Source organism: Scardinius erythrophthalmus (assembly GCF_964197995.2).
Source record: "Scardinius erythrophthalmus genome assembly, chromosome: 24".
Taxonomy (NCBI): domain Eukaryota; kingdom Metazoa; phylum Chordata; class Actinopteri; order Cypriniformes; family Leuciscidae; genus Scardinius; species Scardinius erythrophthalmus.
Window position 1 is genome coordinate 3,385,167 of NC_138244.1, and position 18,628 is coordinate 3,403,794.

The following is an 18,628-nucleotide window of genomic DNA, read 5'->3' on the forward strand; positions in this document are numbered from 1 at the left end:
AGATAAACCGGAACAACGCGCTCAGGGAGGCAGAATCCACCGCGGCTCGACGGTCAAACACTAAAAATGACTCTGGAAGAGCGTCTCGGGGGAAAACTTCCTCTTCTTAATTCCCTTACTTTGTTTTGTTCAAACACTATGACATATTAAAAAAAACCCGAAGCATTAAGCTTCACATTCACTAAACAAACATTTCATCAATAGTGCATCATGCTCCAAAAATGGGTCACAGACTGGGTAGAAGTTTGTTGATATTATATAAATACATGCAGAAGTGATTAATCCAACACAGAAAACAGCCAGAGCAGAACAACACATGACACCTGATATGATTTTGTTAATGTGTTGAGTCGTCACTTGATATCAATGTAATCTCTGGATCATGAATCCCTGCTATGATGCATCGTGACCTGAACACACTAGACTGAACCGTTTAATTAGACTTTGTATGTAGATTAACTTTTCCTTTTCCTGTGTGTCTGTGTGTGTGAGCATGTACGTGTGTATGTTTTCCTAATCTTCAGTGTATTGCAGATATAATTAGTAATGTTTGCCAAGTCAAGCATCACTAGTACCATTGCTTATAATTATAGTAAGAGATATGAGCAAACAATAAAGATCTGCATGTAACTTGTCCTGTTTGTGCTGCAGACAATGCCCTAAAAACCATCCAGAACACCCAAGCAACCACCTAGCAATGCCCTAGCAACCATCCAGCACCACCATGTCAACCATCCAGAACACCCTAGAAACCAACACCCTAGCAATGCCCTGGCAACCATCCAGAACACATATAGCTACCATCTAGCAATGGCCTCTCAACCATGCAGAACACCCTAGCAACCATCCAAAACACCCTAGCAATGCCCTGGCAACCATCCAGAACACCCTAGCAACCACCTAGCAATGCCCTAGAAATCATCCAGCGCCACCCTGTCAACCATCCAGAACACCATAGCAATGCCCTAGCAACCATCCAGAACACCCTAGCAATGCCCTAGCAACCATCCAGAACACCCTAGTAACCACCAAGCAATACCTTATTAACATCCAAAACACCCTAGCAACCACCTAGCGATGTCCTAGTAGTAACCACTTAGCAATGCTCTAGCAACCATCCAAAATACCCTAGCAACACCCTAGAAAGCATTCAGCAACATCCTGTCAACCATACAGAACAACCTAGTAATGCCCTAGAAACCATCCAGAACACCCTAGCAAACAACCTAGCAATGCCCCAGCAACCATCTAGCACCACCCTGTCAACCATCCAGAACACCCTAGCAACCATCTATCAATGGTCTATCAACCATCTATAAAACACTCTCACACAATGCCCTATAAACCATCCAAAACATGATAGCAACCACCTAGAAATGTCCTACTAGTAACCCCTTAGCAATGATTTAGCAACCATAAAACACGCCCTAGCAATGCCCTAGCAACCATCCAGCACACCCTAGAAACCCCTTAGAACATCCTGGCAACATGCCAACAATCACATAGCAACGCCCTGGCAACCACAAACCAACAACTTATCAACATGGCAGTAAGTTTTGCATGAGCACAACAGAAATGTGCAGATGTGGTTGTGTCAGATGAAGCAGTGATGTTGTGATGTTGTGCGTGTACCTCTTCTCTCCGTGATGGATGGACAGAATGACTCCAGAGTTGAGCTTCTCCTGTCTGAGCGTCAGAGCGATGGTGAACTCACTCTTTCCTCTGAGTTTCTGCAGCATGTGGCCAGCGGCGGCATCCGGGACTCTCACGCTCCGGGACGGGCCTGCGGAGACACAGAGGGAATACATTAAAGGTGCAGTGTGTAATTTTTAGCTGCATCTAGTGGTGAGGTTGTGAATTGCACCCAACAGAAGTTACGATGGCCGACAGGAAGTGATGTCGTCGTCTGAGACAGCAGAGAGTAGCCAGTTAAACAATGAGGTTTCTTTACAAAGATAAATTAAAAATTATGTTTACTCAATTATTCAGTAAAAAGATGTTATTGCGAATATTATTGTTACTTGTTCATCATTGTGTCAGTGTTTTATTCGCTGATTTTAGCTAAAGCTTCTTTGCACGAAGAACAACATAGTGACGAAACGCGTTTGTCCGTTCAGGGCCACCGTAGAAACATGTGGATGTAAGCGGACCCGCGGTGTGTGTAGAGAGAAATGCCTCATTCTAAGCTAATAAACATAACGCTTCATTATGTAAGGTCTTAATACACCACTGAAAACATAGTTATGTACATGATATTGTATTTCTGTCAACAGATCCTCCTCAATATTACACAGTGCACCTTTAATGCTTGACATGGACATGCAGACGATCACAGGACAGCGTTCACGGTAAGAGAAACCACAGCGTGTTCACCATCAATGATGAGCAAACAAATCACTATCAATCAACATGTGTGAAAGTAGCCTGGGGGAACATGAGCAGTGAGACACGTCGATGTGTGCAGGTCTGGTTTTAGAGGGGATATAACCATCTTAAACCAGTTAAAACCAGCTTAAACCAGCTCAAACCAGCTCAAACCAGCACAGCAGCTCAAGCAGGGATTCTGAGAAAACAACAACTGGAAAAAAAACATCTTAGACATGCACAAATATGATCATTTCTCTGAATTTATAAATGCAAATAAGTATTTAGAATAACGATTTAATTATATTTAATACATTAACTTAAATATAAAATAAATTAATAATTAAAAAAAATGATAAAGTGAATAATATTTAAATATTCTTATATTACGAGGTCAAATCAATTAATCGCGATTAATCACATCTAACATAAAAGTTTGTTTACATTATATGTGTCTGTATTTATTATATTTATGTATATTATATATATATGTCCCTGTGTGTATATAATGTATATATAAAGTTGGCTATATGTGTGTATATGTATATTTACACAGACACACACACACACACACACACACACACACACATATATATATATATTATATATAAAAACATATATTAATCGATAATAATATATGAATAAATAATATAAAAATATATAAATCGATTTGACAGCACTAATATGAATACATTACATTAATGAAATTCTTTTTTTTATATATATATATATATTTTAAGATACATTAATGAAACATTCGTTCAGGTTTCAATATTTCATGAATTTTGCATGAACTACATTTCCCATCATGCACAGGAATGGGAAAAACGGGGATAAAACATTATTTAGTTGCATTAATGCTAAAAAGCTTCCCATCCTATTGGTAATTGCTGAGACAGAGAGGGATCTCATGAAGCGCTGTCATGTCATAGGATAGAGTACTTTAATATTAATATATCAGGCGTGATGTGAATGTTTACAACAAATCGAAGTCGATTATGTGGATGTTGACAACTTATTAATAATCTCCCGCCGTACAGACAGACAACAACACAATAACTGAATTCCAGCACAGCTCTTCCTCGCCTCTCCCTCCTCTTCCTCTCAAACACGTGCGTCTGCCACTTCTTAATGGAGGCATCAATAAATGATCATCTCTCTCTCTCACATCAGAGGCTCGCGGGACACACACACACACACAGAGGCAGTGACACAGTTACAGCAGCCTGTAATGAAGACATCCTCAGATCGATGAGCTCCAGCGACTGAAGACGACCAATTAACATCCACACCAGCCAATAACCAGATCCAGATCCAGATCCAGTCTGCCGTTTAATTAGTGACCGTCTCGTTTTCACTTCAGAACTGCTCTTCTCCCTGTCTGTCCATCGTGAGGAGGGTTCAGTCAATATCTGCAGTGAACTCAGTGTTTTAAAGCCATATATACAGTGGTGGCCACAATTATCAGAACACCTGACAGATCTAAAGATATTGACATTTTTTTGCCTCCAAAACATGATTTTATTTCATAATGTTCATGAAACATGCAGATTGTTGCTCTGAGCACAACACATATCAGATATCAGATGATATTTTACAGTAGATCTGTCCAGTTTATTTTCCAACTCGCCCCGAATGTGCTCGATGCGGTTGAGGTCCGCCTTTGAGATTTCGTCCGTCACAGGAAGTTCCAGCAATAGTTAGAGGAATGTTTAGGGTCATTATCCTCATGGACAATAACAACTGAAACCTCTTAAATATGCCAAGTGTTCTAACAGTTTTGGCCACCACCTTATATATACAGCATATATATATTTACATTCATATAGTTTCAATAAGTTTTAGTTATTCAAATTCCTAATTTATCTTTGGAGAACATTATATACATATTGTCCAAAATATATTTTTTTTGTATTTACCTAAAATGCATTTTAAGATTGGAAATTGCTCCTTGAAGTACAATTTATATTGAATGGTTTAATAAATTTTCATTTATATATATATACATGTAACTACAATGCATACAGAAACCTAAAATTGCATTTGTATGATCCCACTGATTGTATGATTTCTATGAACCTGTTTTATCACATTAATGATGTGAAAACAATTAAAGCACTGAATATTTAAAGCAGTGTTATTTTAGTATTAGTCATATACTATTAAGTTACATGTTTATTTACATTTTCCTTTCCCATTTTATATATATATATATATATATATATATATATATATATATATATATATATATATAATATTTTTGCCATATGGGAAAGGAAAATGTAAATAATCAAGTATGAGATCAGTTATACTTAATTAGATGATTGTATGGTTTCAGTTAAGATATTACTTGTTTTCTGAAAAATGTTTGAAAATTAACTGAGTTTTTGCTTAAAACAAGAACAAAGTGGAGTCTGAAAAATAAAGTTAATTTTAAAGGGAAAACCATATTATTTTTCAAATTGGCAGATATTTTCAAGCAAAAACTCGCTTAATTTCTTCTTTTTTGTTGTTGTAAACAAGACTTAATATCTTCAGTCATTGTTCTTCTCCAGTAAATGTATCTTGATTTAAGAACGTTTAGATATTTGTGCTGGAAAACAAGACAGAAACACTGGAGAAGAACATTTTTGCAGTAAAGAAATGTTCAAGTTCATATTACAGTTTTTTTCAGTCGCTAACAAGCGTTTGTCCAGCCAGTGTTCACATTTTCAAAACTCTAAACACAATTAGCACAGCATCGGTCTTTTGTGGCCATACCATTCACACATTTCTTGTCGTTTTCACACAATATGCAGTCAGTGAACACATTTCCACAATGCTTACATTTTCTTAACAGACAAACTATACCTCCCAACAAAATGATGGATTGTTTTTGTAGTATTTACAAATGTTAACACACAACATCCCACAATAGCAAAAACAATATTCCAAACCTTAGATACAGTATGGACTGCATTTATTTATTTACCATTTACATGAAACTTTTACCATTTTTGTAAATTTAATGATTTTAGCAAAATGTGATTTTGATTGCTAGCAAAATGTGTTGCTTTTGAACAATGTCATGAAGAAACAAGCTTTTCTTCCTGGAGTAATGATGCTGAAAATTCAGCTTTTCATCACAGGAATAAATTACATTTTACACGATTTATTACATGACATACATATTTTTAAACAGAAATCAGTTATTTCAAATTGTACTACAGTAATATTTCACAATATTAAAGTTTATAAAAACCTCTGCTTCTGCAATGATATCAGTTCAAAAACAATATATCAGTGAGAGAGTCAAGGAGCTACAACGACAATATGTCCAGGTATAGTGTACTGTATATTCAATTCAATGTCCAGTTCTATAAGCTTTGCACTTTGCAAGTAGGTAACCTACACAGCAATAGGTTACAGTACAGTATGGTATACAGTAAATTACATGATTTACATAAACTTTGTTTTGAGAATTATGGAATTGGAGGCCAACCAGGCCCCTCATGAATTCATATACATAGATGAGGCAGGATTCAATCTGGCCAAAAGGCGTCGACCTGGACAAAATGTAATGTGGAGGTGGAAGGTTTATGACCATCAGCCACATGAGCAGATGTCCCTCCTTGAAGCCATGGATGCTGGCTCCTAGGGTGGATCCGACATACCAAGCAGTTTTATCCCAGGTGCATCGCCTTGGATGATATCAGATGTGATCTTGATGAAAACATGCCTAACCCTGAAGATTGCAGAGATTAGATACAGTAATTTTATGTTTTTTTTGCTGTTGTTTTTTTGTTCAGAATGCTCTTGTGTGTTTCATGGATATTTTGTTCACTGTAAGCAATACTGTAAAACTTTTTCTGTTCTATCAAAACGTGTTTCTACTGTACCTCCTGTAGTAAACAGTAAAGGAATAAAAACTGATTTGCTTTTTACTGGAATGATTATGAATGTGAACAGTACTGTACATGTGGACAGTTCCCAACCAAGAATTTAGTGTAAAATGGTGGATTGCACGTTTTGCATGCAAATACCTGTAAAACTGAAACATAAAAGTCTATGCAGTTTTAGTAATGTCAACAATAGCCAGGATTTTGAAACCTGGTGTACTTTGATTGAGTGCATGTACTTTGTGAAGTGAAAACAAGTGTTATTCTTTGACAGAAAAATTTTATTTTGAGTCAGATTTCCAGTGTTTTGGTAAAGTTAGTGTGTGCACAGAGAAACATGTGTTCTGTTTTGAAATGAAGAGTTAGTATATATTTAACAAAATGTGTTTTTGAGAAGACAATTAACCATTTGGCCAGTTGTGTTTTGTAGGTGTGAGTCTGTGTTAAGAGTTTAGAAAAAGTATCTGAAGTATGGGTAAGCGCTTGTTAGCGATTGAAAAAAACTGTAAGATGTCTGACTTTTGACTGCAGACTTCTAAACTCAGTTTGAGACACAGTTGAGATGTCTTCTGAAACTCACTGACGTTCATTTCATCAGAGATCATTTGTGAGTCATAATGAAGGACATGAAGAACATTTACAGGAAATGCTGAGTGTCCATTTGAGTGAAAGCATCAGGAAACATGTGCCAAAGATAAACAGAATAATCAGTGTTTTCTTTAAACAACAGTTCATCACTGACTCACTCCCATGTCCTTCCAAACCTGAATGACTTTCGTCAGTGGAACACAAAAGAAGACGCATTTTCATTTTCAGATCAATATTCCTTGAACAGCTTGTTATGATTTTAGAAGTCAAGTCATGCTGGTCAACGGAAGAAGCTGAACTACCCATAATGTGAAACTGTTATCGGCAGATTTTTCATTCAGTTGTGTGAATTATCTGATCTTTCCATCCGTGTCTATCAAGATCCAAATAAAAAGAGAAAATAAGATAAATTGTGATTTTTACAATGCATACAGAAACCTAAAATTGTTTTATCTGTATATTTTTTCAAAAAAAATTGCATTTGTATGATCTCACTGATTGTATGATTTCTATGAACCTGTTTTATCACATTAATGATGTGAAAACAATTAAAGCACTGAATATTTAAAGCAGTGTTATTTTAGTATTAGTACTATTATATACAAGTTGCGTTTATTTAGTTTCACTTTATTTAAATTGATGCATTTATCCATATAAGTGTGTATATATATATATATATATATAATTCATTTACCCAGCTAACAAAAAATATATTCTAAGAACATTTTGCTAACGTTCCCATTAAGTTATAAATATGTGATTTCTGAATGTTCTCAGAACATTCAAAACTTCCAGTTTTTTAAATGTTTCAAAAATATTTTTTCTTGGTAATTCAAACATTAGAGGAACATTCCATTCTTCAAACATTATGGAATGTTAATTTTAAATGTTCTCTGAACATTCCAAAACAAGCTGTTACATTTAAAAATGACTGAACGTTCCGTGAACAATGTATAAATATATTTTTTTTGTACTAATGTCTCGATAACATTATTAAAGACCAGAAAACTTTGAACGAACGTTCTATTAACGTTACTGGAAGATGTAACCGTAACTGGAGGAAAACCTTGCCAGACAGCAACAAAGTGTCGGCCCAGATCCGGCCCACATCTGGAACGCATTGAATCACATGTCCCAGATGTGGCCCGGATCTGGGCCGACACTATGTTGCTGTCTGTGACAGAACGTTTGGAGAACATTCCTTGTTAAACTGTGTAGCCAGAAAAAATATATTTTAGAGATGCGTATACTGCACGAAGCTCTGAAGTCCATCTTAAAACAGGCCATCAAAACATGAACAACTGCAGGATGATTATTTGAACCCGAGTGACTGAAAAGTGGCGTGTTTTAGTCCCGCGTTTGCCCTTTCATTCCCAGCAGGGCCGTGTTTCCGACTCCAGAAAGCCTCTCAAGGCTGATGAAAGGCCGGTTTCTCTCATGCCAGTGAAACTCTCCAGGGGCTCCGCGGGGGAAGGACTTTGATCCTCGGGATCTTCTCAGTCCATCTCCCAACCAACGTCTCCATAGAAACAGCTCCGTCCTCTCGGACACACCAGACGCTGGTCGATGGTTCCCTCAGTAGGTCATCCTCGATCAATGGCTTCCCTGCAGGAGGAGGAACACCTGAGCATCCCGGATAAAGGAGCAGACCAACATCTGGAGAGCCGTTTACAGCAGGGATGTGTCCAGGAAAAACAGAGACAGACGATAATCACAGAATAATTCACCAATTATTCACTAACTCTCCTGTTTTTTATTTTTTCAGTCGCGAACAGAAGGGGAAACATGAAGAGCTCCAAAAACACTTATAAAAGCGTCATATGACTTACAGACTGCATTTGTATCCTTAAAAACCTGTCACATCAATATAAAATTATATATATATATATATATATATATATATATATATATATATATATATATATATATATATATATATTCAAATATAAAGATTTATCGGTTATCGGCCAAAATTGTCATATCGGTGCATCCATAATTTATATTTTATCCGATTTCAGCTTTATTTAATACCTATTGTAGTTTTAGTTTAAGCTACTAGTAATATCCTATGATATCGAAGATTTGTGGCTTACTAAAATGAGATTTGCATATTTAAAATTTCGCAAGGAAAATATTGATGACATCATCCTGCACTCAGGGGCGTGTCCACATGTTGTCCAATCAGGCTAGTGATGGCAAATGGCTGTGATTTAAATGAAATATTTGCAGCTATTTTTCCATAATGTGGATATTTATGATTCCAAATGCACAGGATTGTGGATAATCGGGATAAGTTTCATAAAAAAAGCAACACTTTGAACAAAAAGCTGAGAAAATTACGTTCTTGTCAAAGGCCTTGTCCAGATCAGATGATCAGAGTAGTTCGAGTCCACAAATCTTCACAGTCGTTTTCTCTTTTTTTGTTCAACGTTTCATTCATTTTGATTTATATGCCGTTTAATGTTTGATGATCGCATAATATTTGACATGTGCGTCAGCAATGCTTCTATCGCTTGTTTCTGCTTCTTCTTTTGTATGTTTTGATCCCGAGATTCTGCATTCTCCGCCAGAAGATCCGTACCATATAACAGTGGAAACATGGATTGCTGGAGAATTCTGTCAATGGCATGGATAGAGTTCAAAACAAAAATGGGAAGGAAAAAAACCTTTAGGAGAATCCTGAGAAAGCCAAAAAAGCTCTTTTCTCATCGTGTTGCATGGGAAGCGTTTCTCTGGGGAGGCGTTTGTGTTATAATCTCGTCCTCGGGACAGATCCGATGCTTTAGAACAAAGAATTGGGCTCAGATGAAGGAAGATGTTGGTTTTTACTGGGGGGTAAACAGGTCCCAGATTCACTCCGAATGGAAATGTAACTGCTTTTCTCAGAGGCGAAACACACACCTGGCGGAGAGTCATAAACAGAGGAAATCATCCGCCTAAAAATAGATGAAAGAATCAAACTGGAGAGAATCATGAGATATTTCGGGCCTTTACACTATGCATGTCCGTGAATGCAGACGCTTCATGCTCGATTTCATGCATCGTTGCGTTTTTGAAGTGTGTCAGAACGTGATTCATAATGCAATGCATGGGACGCTCGCAGGCGTTAGTGAACACTGTCTTCTCCTGCATCTCTCCTTCAGGTCAAACACCATCCAGCTGCGCTTAGAGGAAGTTACAGCAGATTCCTGCAACATCTGGAGGAAACTCAGCACTCTTGTAAATAAAGCTTCCAAAAGGGTTTTTTACAGTAAAGCAATCCATAGTTTTTAATCATGTGACTGAAACCTGCTGGAACTGCATTACAGGCCGGTCAATTTTACATCTCAAGAGAAGAAAAACTCAGATATGTTAACAAAATGCATGTTTTGGGCACCTGTGACGCACATAAATCACTAAAAACAGCTGGACGTTAACAGTTTTCTGGAGCGTCAAACACAGCTCCAGTGATGCAATGTCTTTATCAAGCAGTGATTGGCTGTTTTATTCAGAAGGCGGGGTTTATTCTGCCATATTGCGAGCTGCACTTTCTTCCATAGTAATATGAGTGAACCTCTTTCTATATCTAAAGTCTGTGATAGTTTGCATCATCAATAAGCTGTATATTGAATTTAGTCTTTTAATATCACTGTCTTTACTACATGACTGGCATTTAAAAAATATTTTTTTAATATCTTAATTTATTTTCTCCCTCACGCCCAGTGTTATTTTAGTTTCATTCATATACAGTTTTCGTTAATATTTATTAGATTTTATTTTTGTATTATTTTATATATTTTTATATATTATAATTGTGTCAAGGACTGCAAAAATGCTACGGAGAAAAACTGTTAATTGGTTAAGAGAAAGTTTCCTTACTATATACGGTAAATAACTGTGATAGATCTAAAATTACATTTAATGTAATTTACTGTAAAATACCAGAAGTGAAAAAGAACAGGTCATTGTATAACTTACAGTGAAAAACCGTAAATTGACATTCCCACAATTCCCTGCGTGAGACTTCACATTTGATGTATTTTTGTTGAAATAACTATGTTTCTTTCAAGTTTTCTTATTTTTTTCTGATCAGTTATGACATTAGGGTATTATGTTACATTTAATGTTGTTAAATTAATGTTTATTGCATTTTTAAAACTTCATGTGTGTTACCATGATGGTGTTTAGTGTTTGTGTGAATGACACTGTGCAGCTTCTAAACACTAATAATGACTTTCTTGTAAAAGAGCTGCGTGTGATGATCTTTAATTCATCAAGTGACTTTCATCTCCACTGTGATTGGTTGTTGTCAGTGTATTACTATGGTACAAAACAGATATAATTACTTCAATAGGTCAATAAATTAACATTTTATCAGATAATTAAATACGTTTTATTTCTGTAAATTTAAGTAAAGTCTGTAAAATCTAAAATGTTGCTACCGTATTTTTTACGGTAAATTTCTGGCAACCACAGCTGCCGGTATTTTACCGTAAATTTAACAGATCTTTTTTTTTTTACAGTGTTTGTATATTTTTTATTAGTTTTTAGTTTTAGCTTACTTACTATTTTAGTACTTCATCTTAAACCAAATAACATTTGTACATTTAATTTTATTACTGTTAAAAAAAAAAGTATTTTTTTATGGTTTTAGTTTTAGTTAACATAAATAACCCTGACCTTGCCATGTAGTTTTTCTTGTTGAATATCCTGATTCATTGATATTCAGTTTTTGTTCATATTTTGAATTAGATTTTATTTTAATATGCTGTTAGTTATTCAGTGTTGATGTTATTTTTAAGGAGACAGAGCTCACGCATCTCAGCGTCTGCATGATGGTCAATAATCCAGATTTGCAGTCTATGGTGCGGATGTTGGATCAACTAATCTTCATCTCTTTATTGAATTATTCCGGGATCTGTCTCGGATCAGTCGTCTCTGGTTATCAGTGCCCAGGTCAGGAGTTCAGACTAAAGCGTACGGCCCTTTCATTCTAACTGAACTCTCTGAGTGGTTTTTGCATGCATAACTCATGAGGGCTGAACATGCTTCTGGATGTCATCGCTGTCACACACACACACACACTAAGGCAGCAGTGAAATCCCAGCGCTGGTCAAGGGCACCTTCAGTTCTCTCTCTCTCTCTCTCTCTCTCTCTCTCTCTCTCTCTGACAGAAGCGCTGGGCAAACTGGGAAGAGAACATGCAGACACTTGATCGGATTGAAAACCGAAACTGAAAGGACTGCGCAAGGACATGTCATATAAACAAGTGTGTGTGAAGTGGAGCAGGACCATGGCCCACCAGTCCTGGTTTCAGACTCCTCATCCACACACAACTATACAAATTTACTAGACTTGACTTGGCAACTGGTTTTGGCCATAATAAAGAATCAATGTATGAGAATAATAATCTGTGTATCATTCGTTAGTCGTTTTTTGATTTAATATTGAAAGTAGAAAAATGAGAAAACAGTTCCTTTTTCATTTATTTTTTTCCCCAAAAAAACAAACAAACGAAAAACAAGATTTCAGCTTGTTCTTCAGCTTCTTTTCAGCAGTTTTTCATTCTGAGGCAGAAAAATGAATAAACAGCTTGAATATTCGATTTCTACACATGGGCGGGAATGAAACGCCCCTTTCCTCTGATTTGTCAGCCGAAGATCAAACTGTCCCGTCATCAGTTCTTCCCAAGGGGGTAATCCATCAGCCGGAAACTGAAGCTTCCCCGGGGGTCCGGGGAATAAAACAGTCAACCAAACATATAAAAAGTTATTCTGCTTAATTTTATTCATCTTTTGTACAATATCAAGGCTGTGCCGGTCAGTCATCTTGCTGTTATTCCAAACTCATTTCCCTGGAAGATGCTCATTTAGCCTAGCCTATATTAGGACTCGACTGAAGTACGAAGCCTTCTTTACATTAATAGTTAGTATCCAAATGTTACATTGCAAATATGGAAACTTTGGACCGAATAAGAGATGCGCAAACCCAACTCAATTTCGATTTAAATAAGTTTGTTTAGGCTTGGCATTTAAAATAGCTAAATGTTGTTTGTAATAAAGGGCACAATAGGCTACTATGTATATTTTTATTATACGGGACTACTTAATTTTCATTCTTGTTTTCTGAATACCATTCATTTAAGGATTTGACAAAGGCTACAGTAAGGGGAAGTAAAAAAGAGTATGTATTTTAATATCTCTGTTGTTCTCTGTTCTCCAGCCGTCATTTACCCTGCCATACCCAGCTGATGCAAAGCGTAGGTCAATTTATATCTACACAGAAGAAAGCCCTGTCTAGGATCTTCCCCGGTAGTGTCGAGCCATTCGTTAGTCTGGTTGTTTGATGAGAAAAACATGAAAAGTAGTTGCAATAAACGAGTTAAGAATCCGCACATCAGCTGCAGCGGAGGACTTTTATTCTGCTGAGGAAGAGCTGATGACGGGACAGTTTGATCTTCGGCTGACAAATCAGAGGAAAGGGGTGTTTCATTCCCGCCCACGTGTAGAAATCGAATATTCAAGCTGTTTATTAATTTTTCTGCCTCAGAACGAAAAACGAAAAATCAAGCTGAATTCTTGTTTTTCTTTTTTCTTTTGGAAATAATAAAAAAAAAAAAAGGAAAAAGAACCATTTTCTCATTTTTCTACTTTCAATATTAAATAAAAAAAAACGAGTGAACGATTGATACACGGATTGAGAATGGCTATTATGAGCAAACAGTGGGAAACTCTGTATATTAGTTCAGTGAGCGCATATCAAAAAAACTATTCCGATTTGAAGCTCGTGACATAAACGCACACATCAACCCGATGAATTGATTAGCGTTAATATAAACACTATGTTCAGATTCATCAATCGAAATGAATTCAGTCCGATTGAAACAAAAGGTGTGCATGTAAATATAAATTAATTTTTTAGTTTGCACTCTCTCATTAATAACACTTTACTATATTTGATCAAAAAAAGGTAAACGTGTACCTTTGCCTACTTGTGATTATTTCATTCAAAACTGCCAAATTCTGTGATATTCCGAGTTATACGGTAAATTCCATTTTAATGACTGGATTCCACAATTCCATTCGAAGTTTCCAATTCTACGATTGGCCAATTCAAGTCTCTCTCCAAAAAAATCCTATTATTAAGGTTTAGCCATGAGCATCCAAGCCTACAGAACCAGAAACACCCCGGCCAGACCCATCTATGGAACCGTTTGTGGTCCGAATCCCGGCTCAGACTCCCTCCACCTGCATCAATGCCCTGCTGGCCCAATTATCAGGGAACGGTTCAGCCCGAGGCTCTCCGGTTTATCCTGCTGTTCCCAAGCCTTCCCACTGTCACTTAGAGCAGATCTCACCAGCTCTCCGACAAGAAACACAGCGTTTAATGCCTGTAATGATGCCACTGTGAACTGTGTGTGTGTGTGTGTGTGTGTGTGTGTGTGTGTGTGTGTGTGTGTGTGTGTGTGTGTGTGTGTGTGTGTGTGTGTGTGTGTGTGTGTGTGTGTGTGTGTGTGTGTGTGTGTGTGTGTGTGTGTGTGTTTTGCATTCGCTGCGTAGGTGTGCACACAAATACCTGAGATGAAATATAACAACTCGAGAGTTTTTTTATAAATGCATGCATTAGAGAAGAGCAAGGAAGAGTAAATGACAATGAGACAAAGAGAGAATATGTCTGCAGAGAAATAATGAGAGAGTCGTCTGATTAAATCACTTCATCTGTCTTGTGTTCACATCTGCCCCACAGGCACAATGATCGCAGGTCTAATGAGCTCAGGTGAGCAGAGACACATGAAGAAATCTGAATTTGATTGAACTGAATGTAAAATGTGGCCATTTTATGCCTTTTTACAGTCTTGATGTTGTTGTTAGTCTCTAGAACAGGTTTTCCTGCTTGAATGTTGATTATTTTCCTCATATTCTCCATTGTTGCGGCTCCTCTCTTCCCAGTCTGTCAGTAACGCTTTACTTCCTGTCTCTATGAAGCCCCTCCTTCTAAAAAGCACACTGTGCTCTGATTGGTCGGCTGGAGCAGTGTGTTGTGATTGGTCGAGCGCTTCGAGTGTGTTTGGGAAATGTCCCGCCCCTTACCATAACCGCCAGTTTAACACGCTACTAACTAACTCAACCAGGCCCCGCCCCTTTATTCTGCGTATGAATTATAATGAGGAATATTGTGACGTGTTCGTTCCCGGAAGAAACTCAAGACTACAATGAGTTCAGAAACACTGACACACATTACACACTCTTTTGCAATGCATTTTACTAATGTGATACATATCTAAGTGCATAACAATGATAATAATAATAATATGCACTAATGAATTATTCAGACATTAAATAGTGTCAATTTTCTCTGGACTTTAAAGAAAGTTTTAATGTGTCATTTCTGAGGCACCAAATGGAGTCGCATTCAGTCCGATTTCACACTTCACAATTCATGCATAAAAAGTTTTGATATATTTAAACGTTGTCAAGCTGCAAGCTCATTATGCACAGATAGAAACTCTTATTGCGCAATAGCACATGTAACCATGTAAAAGAGCTGAATGTTGCTCAACAACACACACACACACACACACACACACACACACACATCTGCAGTGCCAGCACAAAACTTGCAGCAGTCCAACCTTACGACTTGTTGCATCATATGGCGGATCCCAAAACAGGCCATTATTTGTCAACAGCGGCGGAGACGAACTGCACACACACATCTGTGTATCGTCTGAGGATAATCTCATTATGTGCCCCATTATTCTCCAGCGTCTGTTCCCATAAAGAGCCTCGGCCCTTTGTTTCCCGGAGAGGCTCTCAGGGGCCCGTGAGGGTCCGCTCCCCCACCGGGACACACAGCCGCGGGGGACGCGGTCACGCAGGTGTTCACAGCGAATCACAGCGACGCTGAAATATATCGCTAACTCTTCACTGTGAGCTTCAGTCAGCAGGAGCTAACAGTGGAAAATACTCGTTTTAACACTATAACAAAAGTATAGCATTGCATCTCTTATTGTAATGTCTTACCAATAATACATCAGTAACACTTTACAATAAGGTTCATTAGTGAACTATCAATCAGCAATACATTTGTTACAGTATTTATTCATCTTTGTTAATGTTAGTTAATAAAAAATACAGCTTTTCGTTGTTTGTTCATGTTAGTTCACAGTGCATTAACTAATGTTAACACAACTTTTGGTTTTAATAATGTATTAGTAAATGTTGACATTAATATTAAACTAAGATTAATAAATGCTGAAGAAGTTTTGTTCATTTTTAGTTTATGTTAACTAATGTTAACCAATTAACCTTATTGTAAAGTGTTACTAATATATCTAATATTATAATGGAAATGTATGCATTTGTGCATTTTTTTATTAAGGACCATGTACAATTTCCAACATAAATGTTACCATTTGATGCATTGTACCAGAGTTAGCAACAGGCTAATTTACATCTGCAGTCTATTAAAAAAACATACAAATTACACTCCCCCACCCCCTAACCACACATACACAAAACACATTTTGTCAGCACCACATCAATGATACGCATGCAGAACAGTGCGATATCAGCACCAAACGAACACGACTTTATCATTCCCGACACTACATTTAAGGAGAATCCCAGCTAAAGTAACAAAAATATGTTGTAAGAACATTCTAAGCTAACATAAGCTGTTAGCATAAGCTAGCATTCCCATTGAGTTATGAAAACGTTTTCGGAATGTCTGTTTGAAAAACGTGTTTTTTTCTTGATTATGAACATTAGAGAAAACATTACGGGATTCATTTTGCGTATATTCTGAAAATGTTACTTCTGAATGTTCTCTAAACCATCTGACAAAAGTAGTAAGAGTTAAAAAACATTCGACTAAAATGTTTCAGAAAAGCGATGTTGTATAAATGATGTTTTTGTGCGAATGATTTGAGATAGAACTTTGAATAAACGTTCTATTAACGTTACTGGAAGAACGTTTATTCATAACCTTGCCAACTCGTTCTGATAACTGGGATATAGCCAGAAGCACAGATTCCAGAATGAACATGTTTGGGAAAAATTTGGGAATTTTGGGAAAATTGGGGGGGAAATCCAAAATTTGGGAAAACCTCATATTGCGCTGTTGTCAATAAGACAGATTCCTGTTTGTTTGCGATCCTCCAGTCTTACCTTGGAACAGGAATGCTCTGGTGTCATCATGGAAACCCTGCACCTGTGTCACGCCGGAGAAGCCTTCTCCGGGACTGAACTCCTGAAACAGGCTGATCCGGACCGCAGGATCCACTCCGAACGCAGACACTTCAACACAATCACAACACACAGCATTAGACCTTCACACCCGTGCATTTACAGCACTTTTCCAGGCGTTTGCATTTACAGCAACAAGGATTTTGTTGAAGAGCAATGACTTTTTTCATGACTTTCATTGATTTTTCAGGGTCTGGAAATCAAAATTCCTTGATATTTCCAGATGTGGAGCCTACACTGAAACATAAACACATAAATAAATAGTGTAGGAACAATTTTCACTCAGAAATTACTAGTAAATTTCGCAATTACTAAAGAAACAGCAAGTGACGCATTGAGTAAAACACGAAATGTTGAAATTAAAAAGAGTGATATATATTTCTGTAAAACTTTACAATTAGTTAACATTAGTTTACAAGCATGACCTAATACAGCATTTATTAATCTCTGTTAATGTTCATTTCAACATTTACTACTACTTTATTAAAATCTTGTTAACATTAGTTTACAAGCATGAACTAATAACTGTTACAGCATTTATTAATCTGTGTTAATGTTCATTTCAACATTTACTAATACTTACTAATATTAGTTAATGCACTAATGCACTGAACTAACATGAACAAACAATGAACAGCTGGATTTTTATTAACTAACATTAACAAAGATGAATAAATACTGTAACTAATGTATTGCTGATTGTTAGTTCATGTTAGTAAATACATAAACTAATGAACCTTATTGTAAAGTGTCACCGTATTTTCTTCTAAAAAACGACTTCGGAATATCATTTTTGACAGTTTTGCATATAAAACGTGCATATAATTATAATAACCATAACCAGCACAGTGATGTTAGCAGCACTGTATCTCTGATTGCAGGCTTTAATCGCTCCATGGAGATGAACGCATGACCAGATATTGATAATAACTGGCATCTGTGCTCATCATAACGGATCAGATGTAATAACTGATGCCTACCTGCTGCCGCGCAAAATAATCCAACAAACAACTGCAATAATCCCATGGTGAATAATGCAATTAGTCCATGTTGCGATACTCCACGAAAATGCATTCACGTAAACGCAGGATTTATCCTCTTCATTCAGACATTCCCGCGGGATGAGAGGAGCGTCACGGGCTTCGCGCGCGAGTGTTCCGCGAGCCGCACAGGTGGTTCTGATGGGTCTAGCGCAACGCGCGCGTCAGACTGACTGCAGAGCGACGCGAGCGAGAGAGAGAGAGAGAGAGAGAGAGAGAGAGAGAGAGAGAGAGAGAGAGAGAGAGAGAGAGAGAGAGAGAGAGAGAGAATGGGAGAGAGAGAGGCAGAGCGCGTAACCCCCCTGGTGGCTCTACATGGAAGCGCGCGCACTGAACATTCCCACTTTGATAATTATGCATGCAAAAAAGAGAAAAACCTTTCAGTTCTTGCTAGTAAGGCCACAAATCACAAATAATGTAAAAAATAACTTTGTATGAAAATGTCTTAATATTTGACTAAAAGCATAAATATGCACCTGGCCTACTTATAAAACATTTCAACTTATAGTTTTGTTTGTTTGTTTTCAACTGC

The 18,628-nt window shown here is 37.1% G+C and overlaps 1 protein-coding gene across 1 annotated transcript in view; it reads right to left on the minus strand.

Annotated features, from left to right (window-relative positions):
- The window catches only part of nell2a (neural EGFL like 2a), a 123,827-nt gene extending 105,554 nt beyond the window's left edge, over positions 1-18,273 (minus strand). The window contains 3 exon segments of the mRNA XM_081356843.1: positions 1,633-1,783; positions 16,979-17,107; positions 18,037-18,273. Of these exon segments, the coding sequence (XP_081212969.1) occupies positions 1,633-1,783; positions 16,979-17,107; positions 18,037-18,130 (374 nt within the window). The 5' untranslated portion in view covers positions 18,131-18,273.
- Positions 18,274-18,628: the final 355 nt, after the last annotated feature.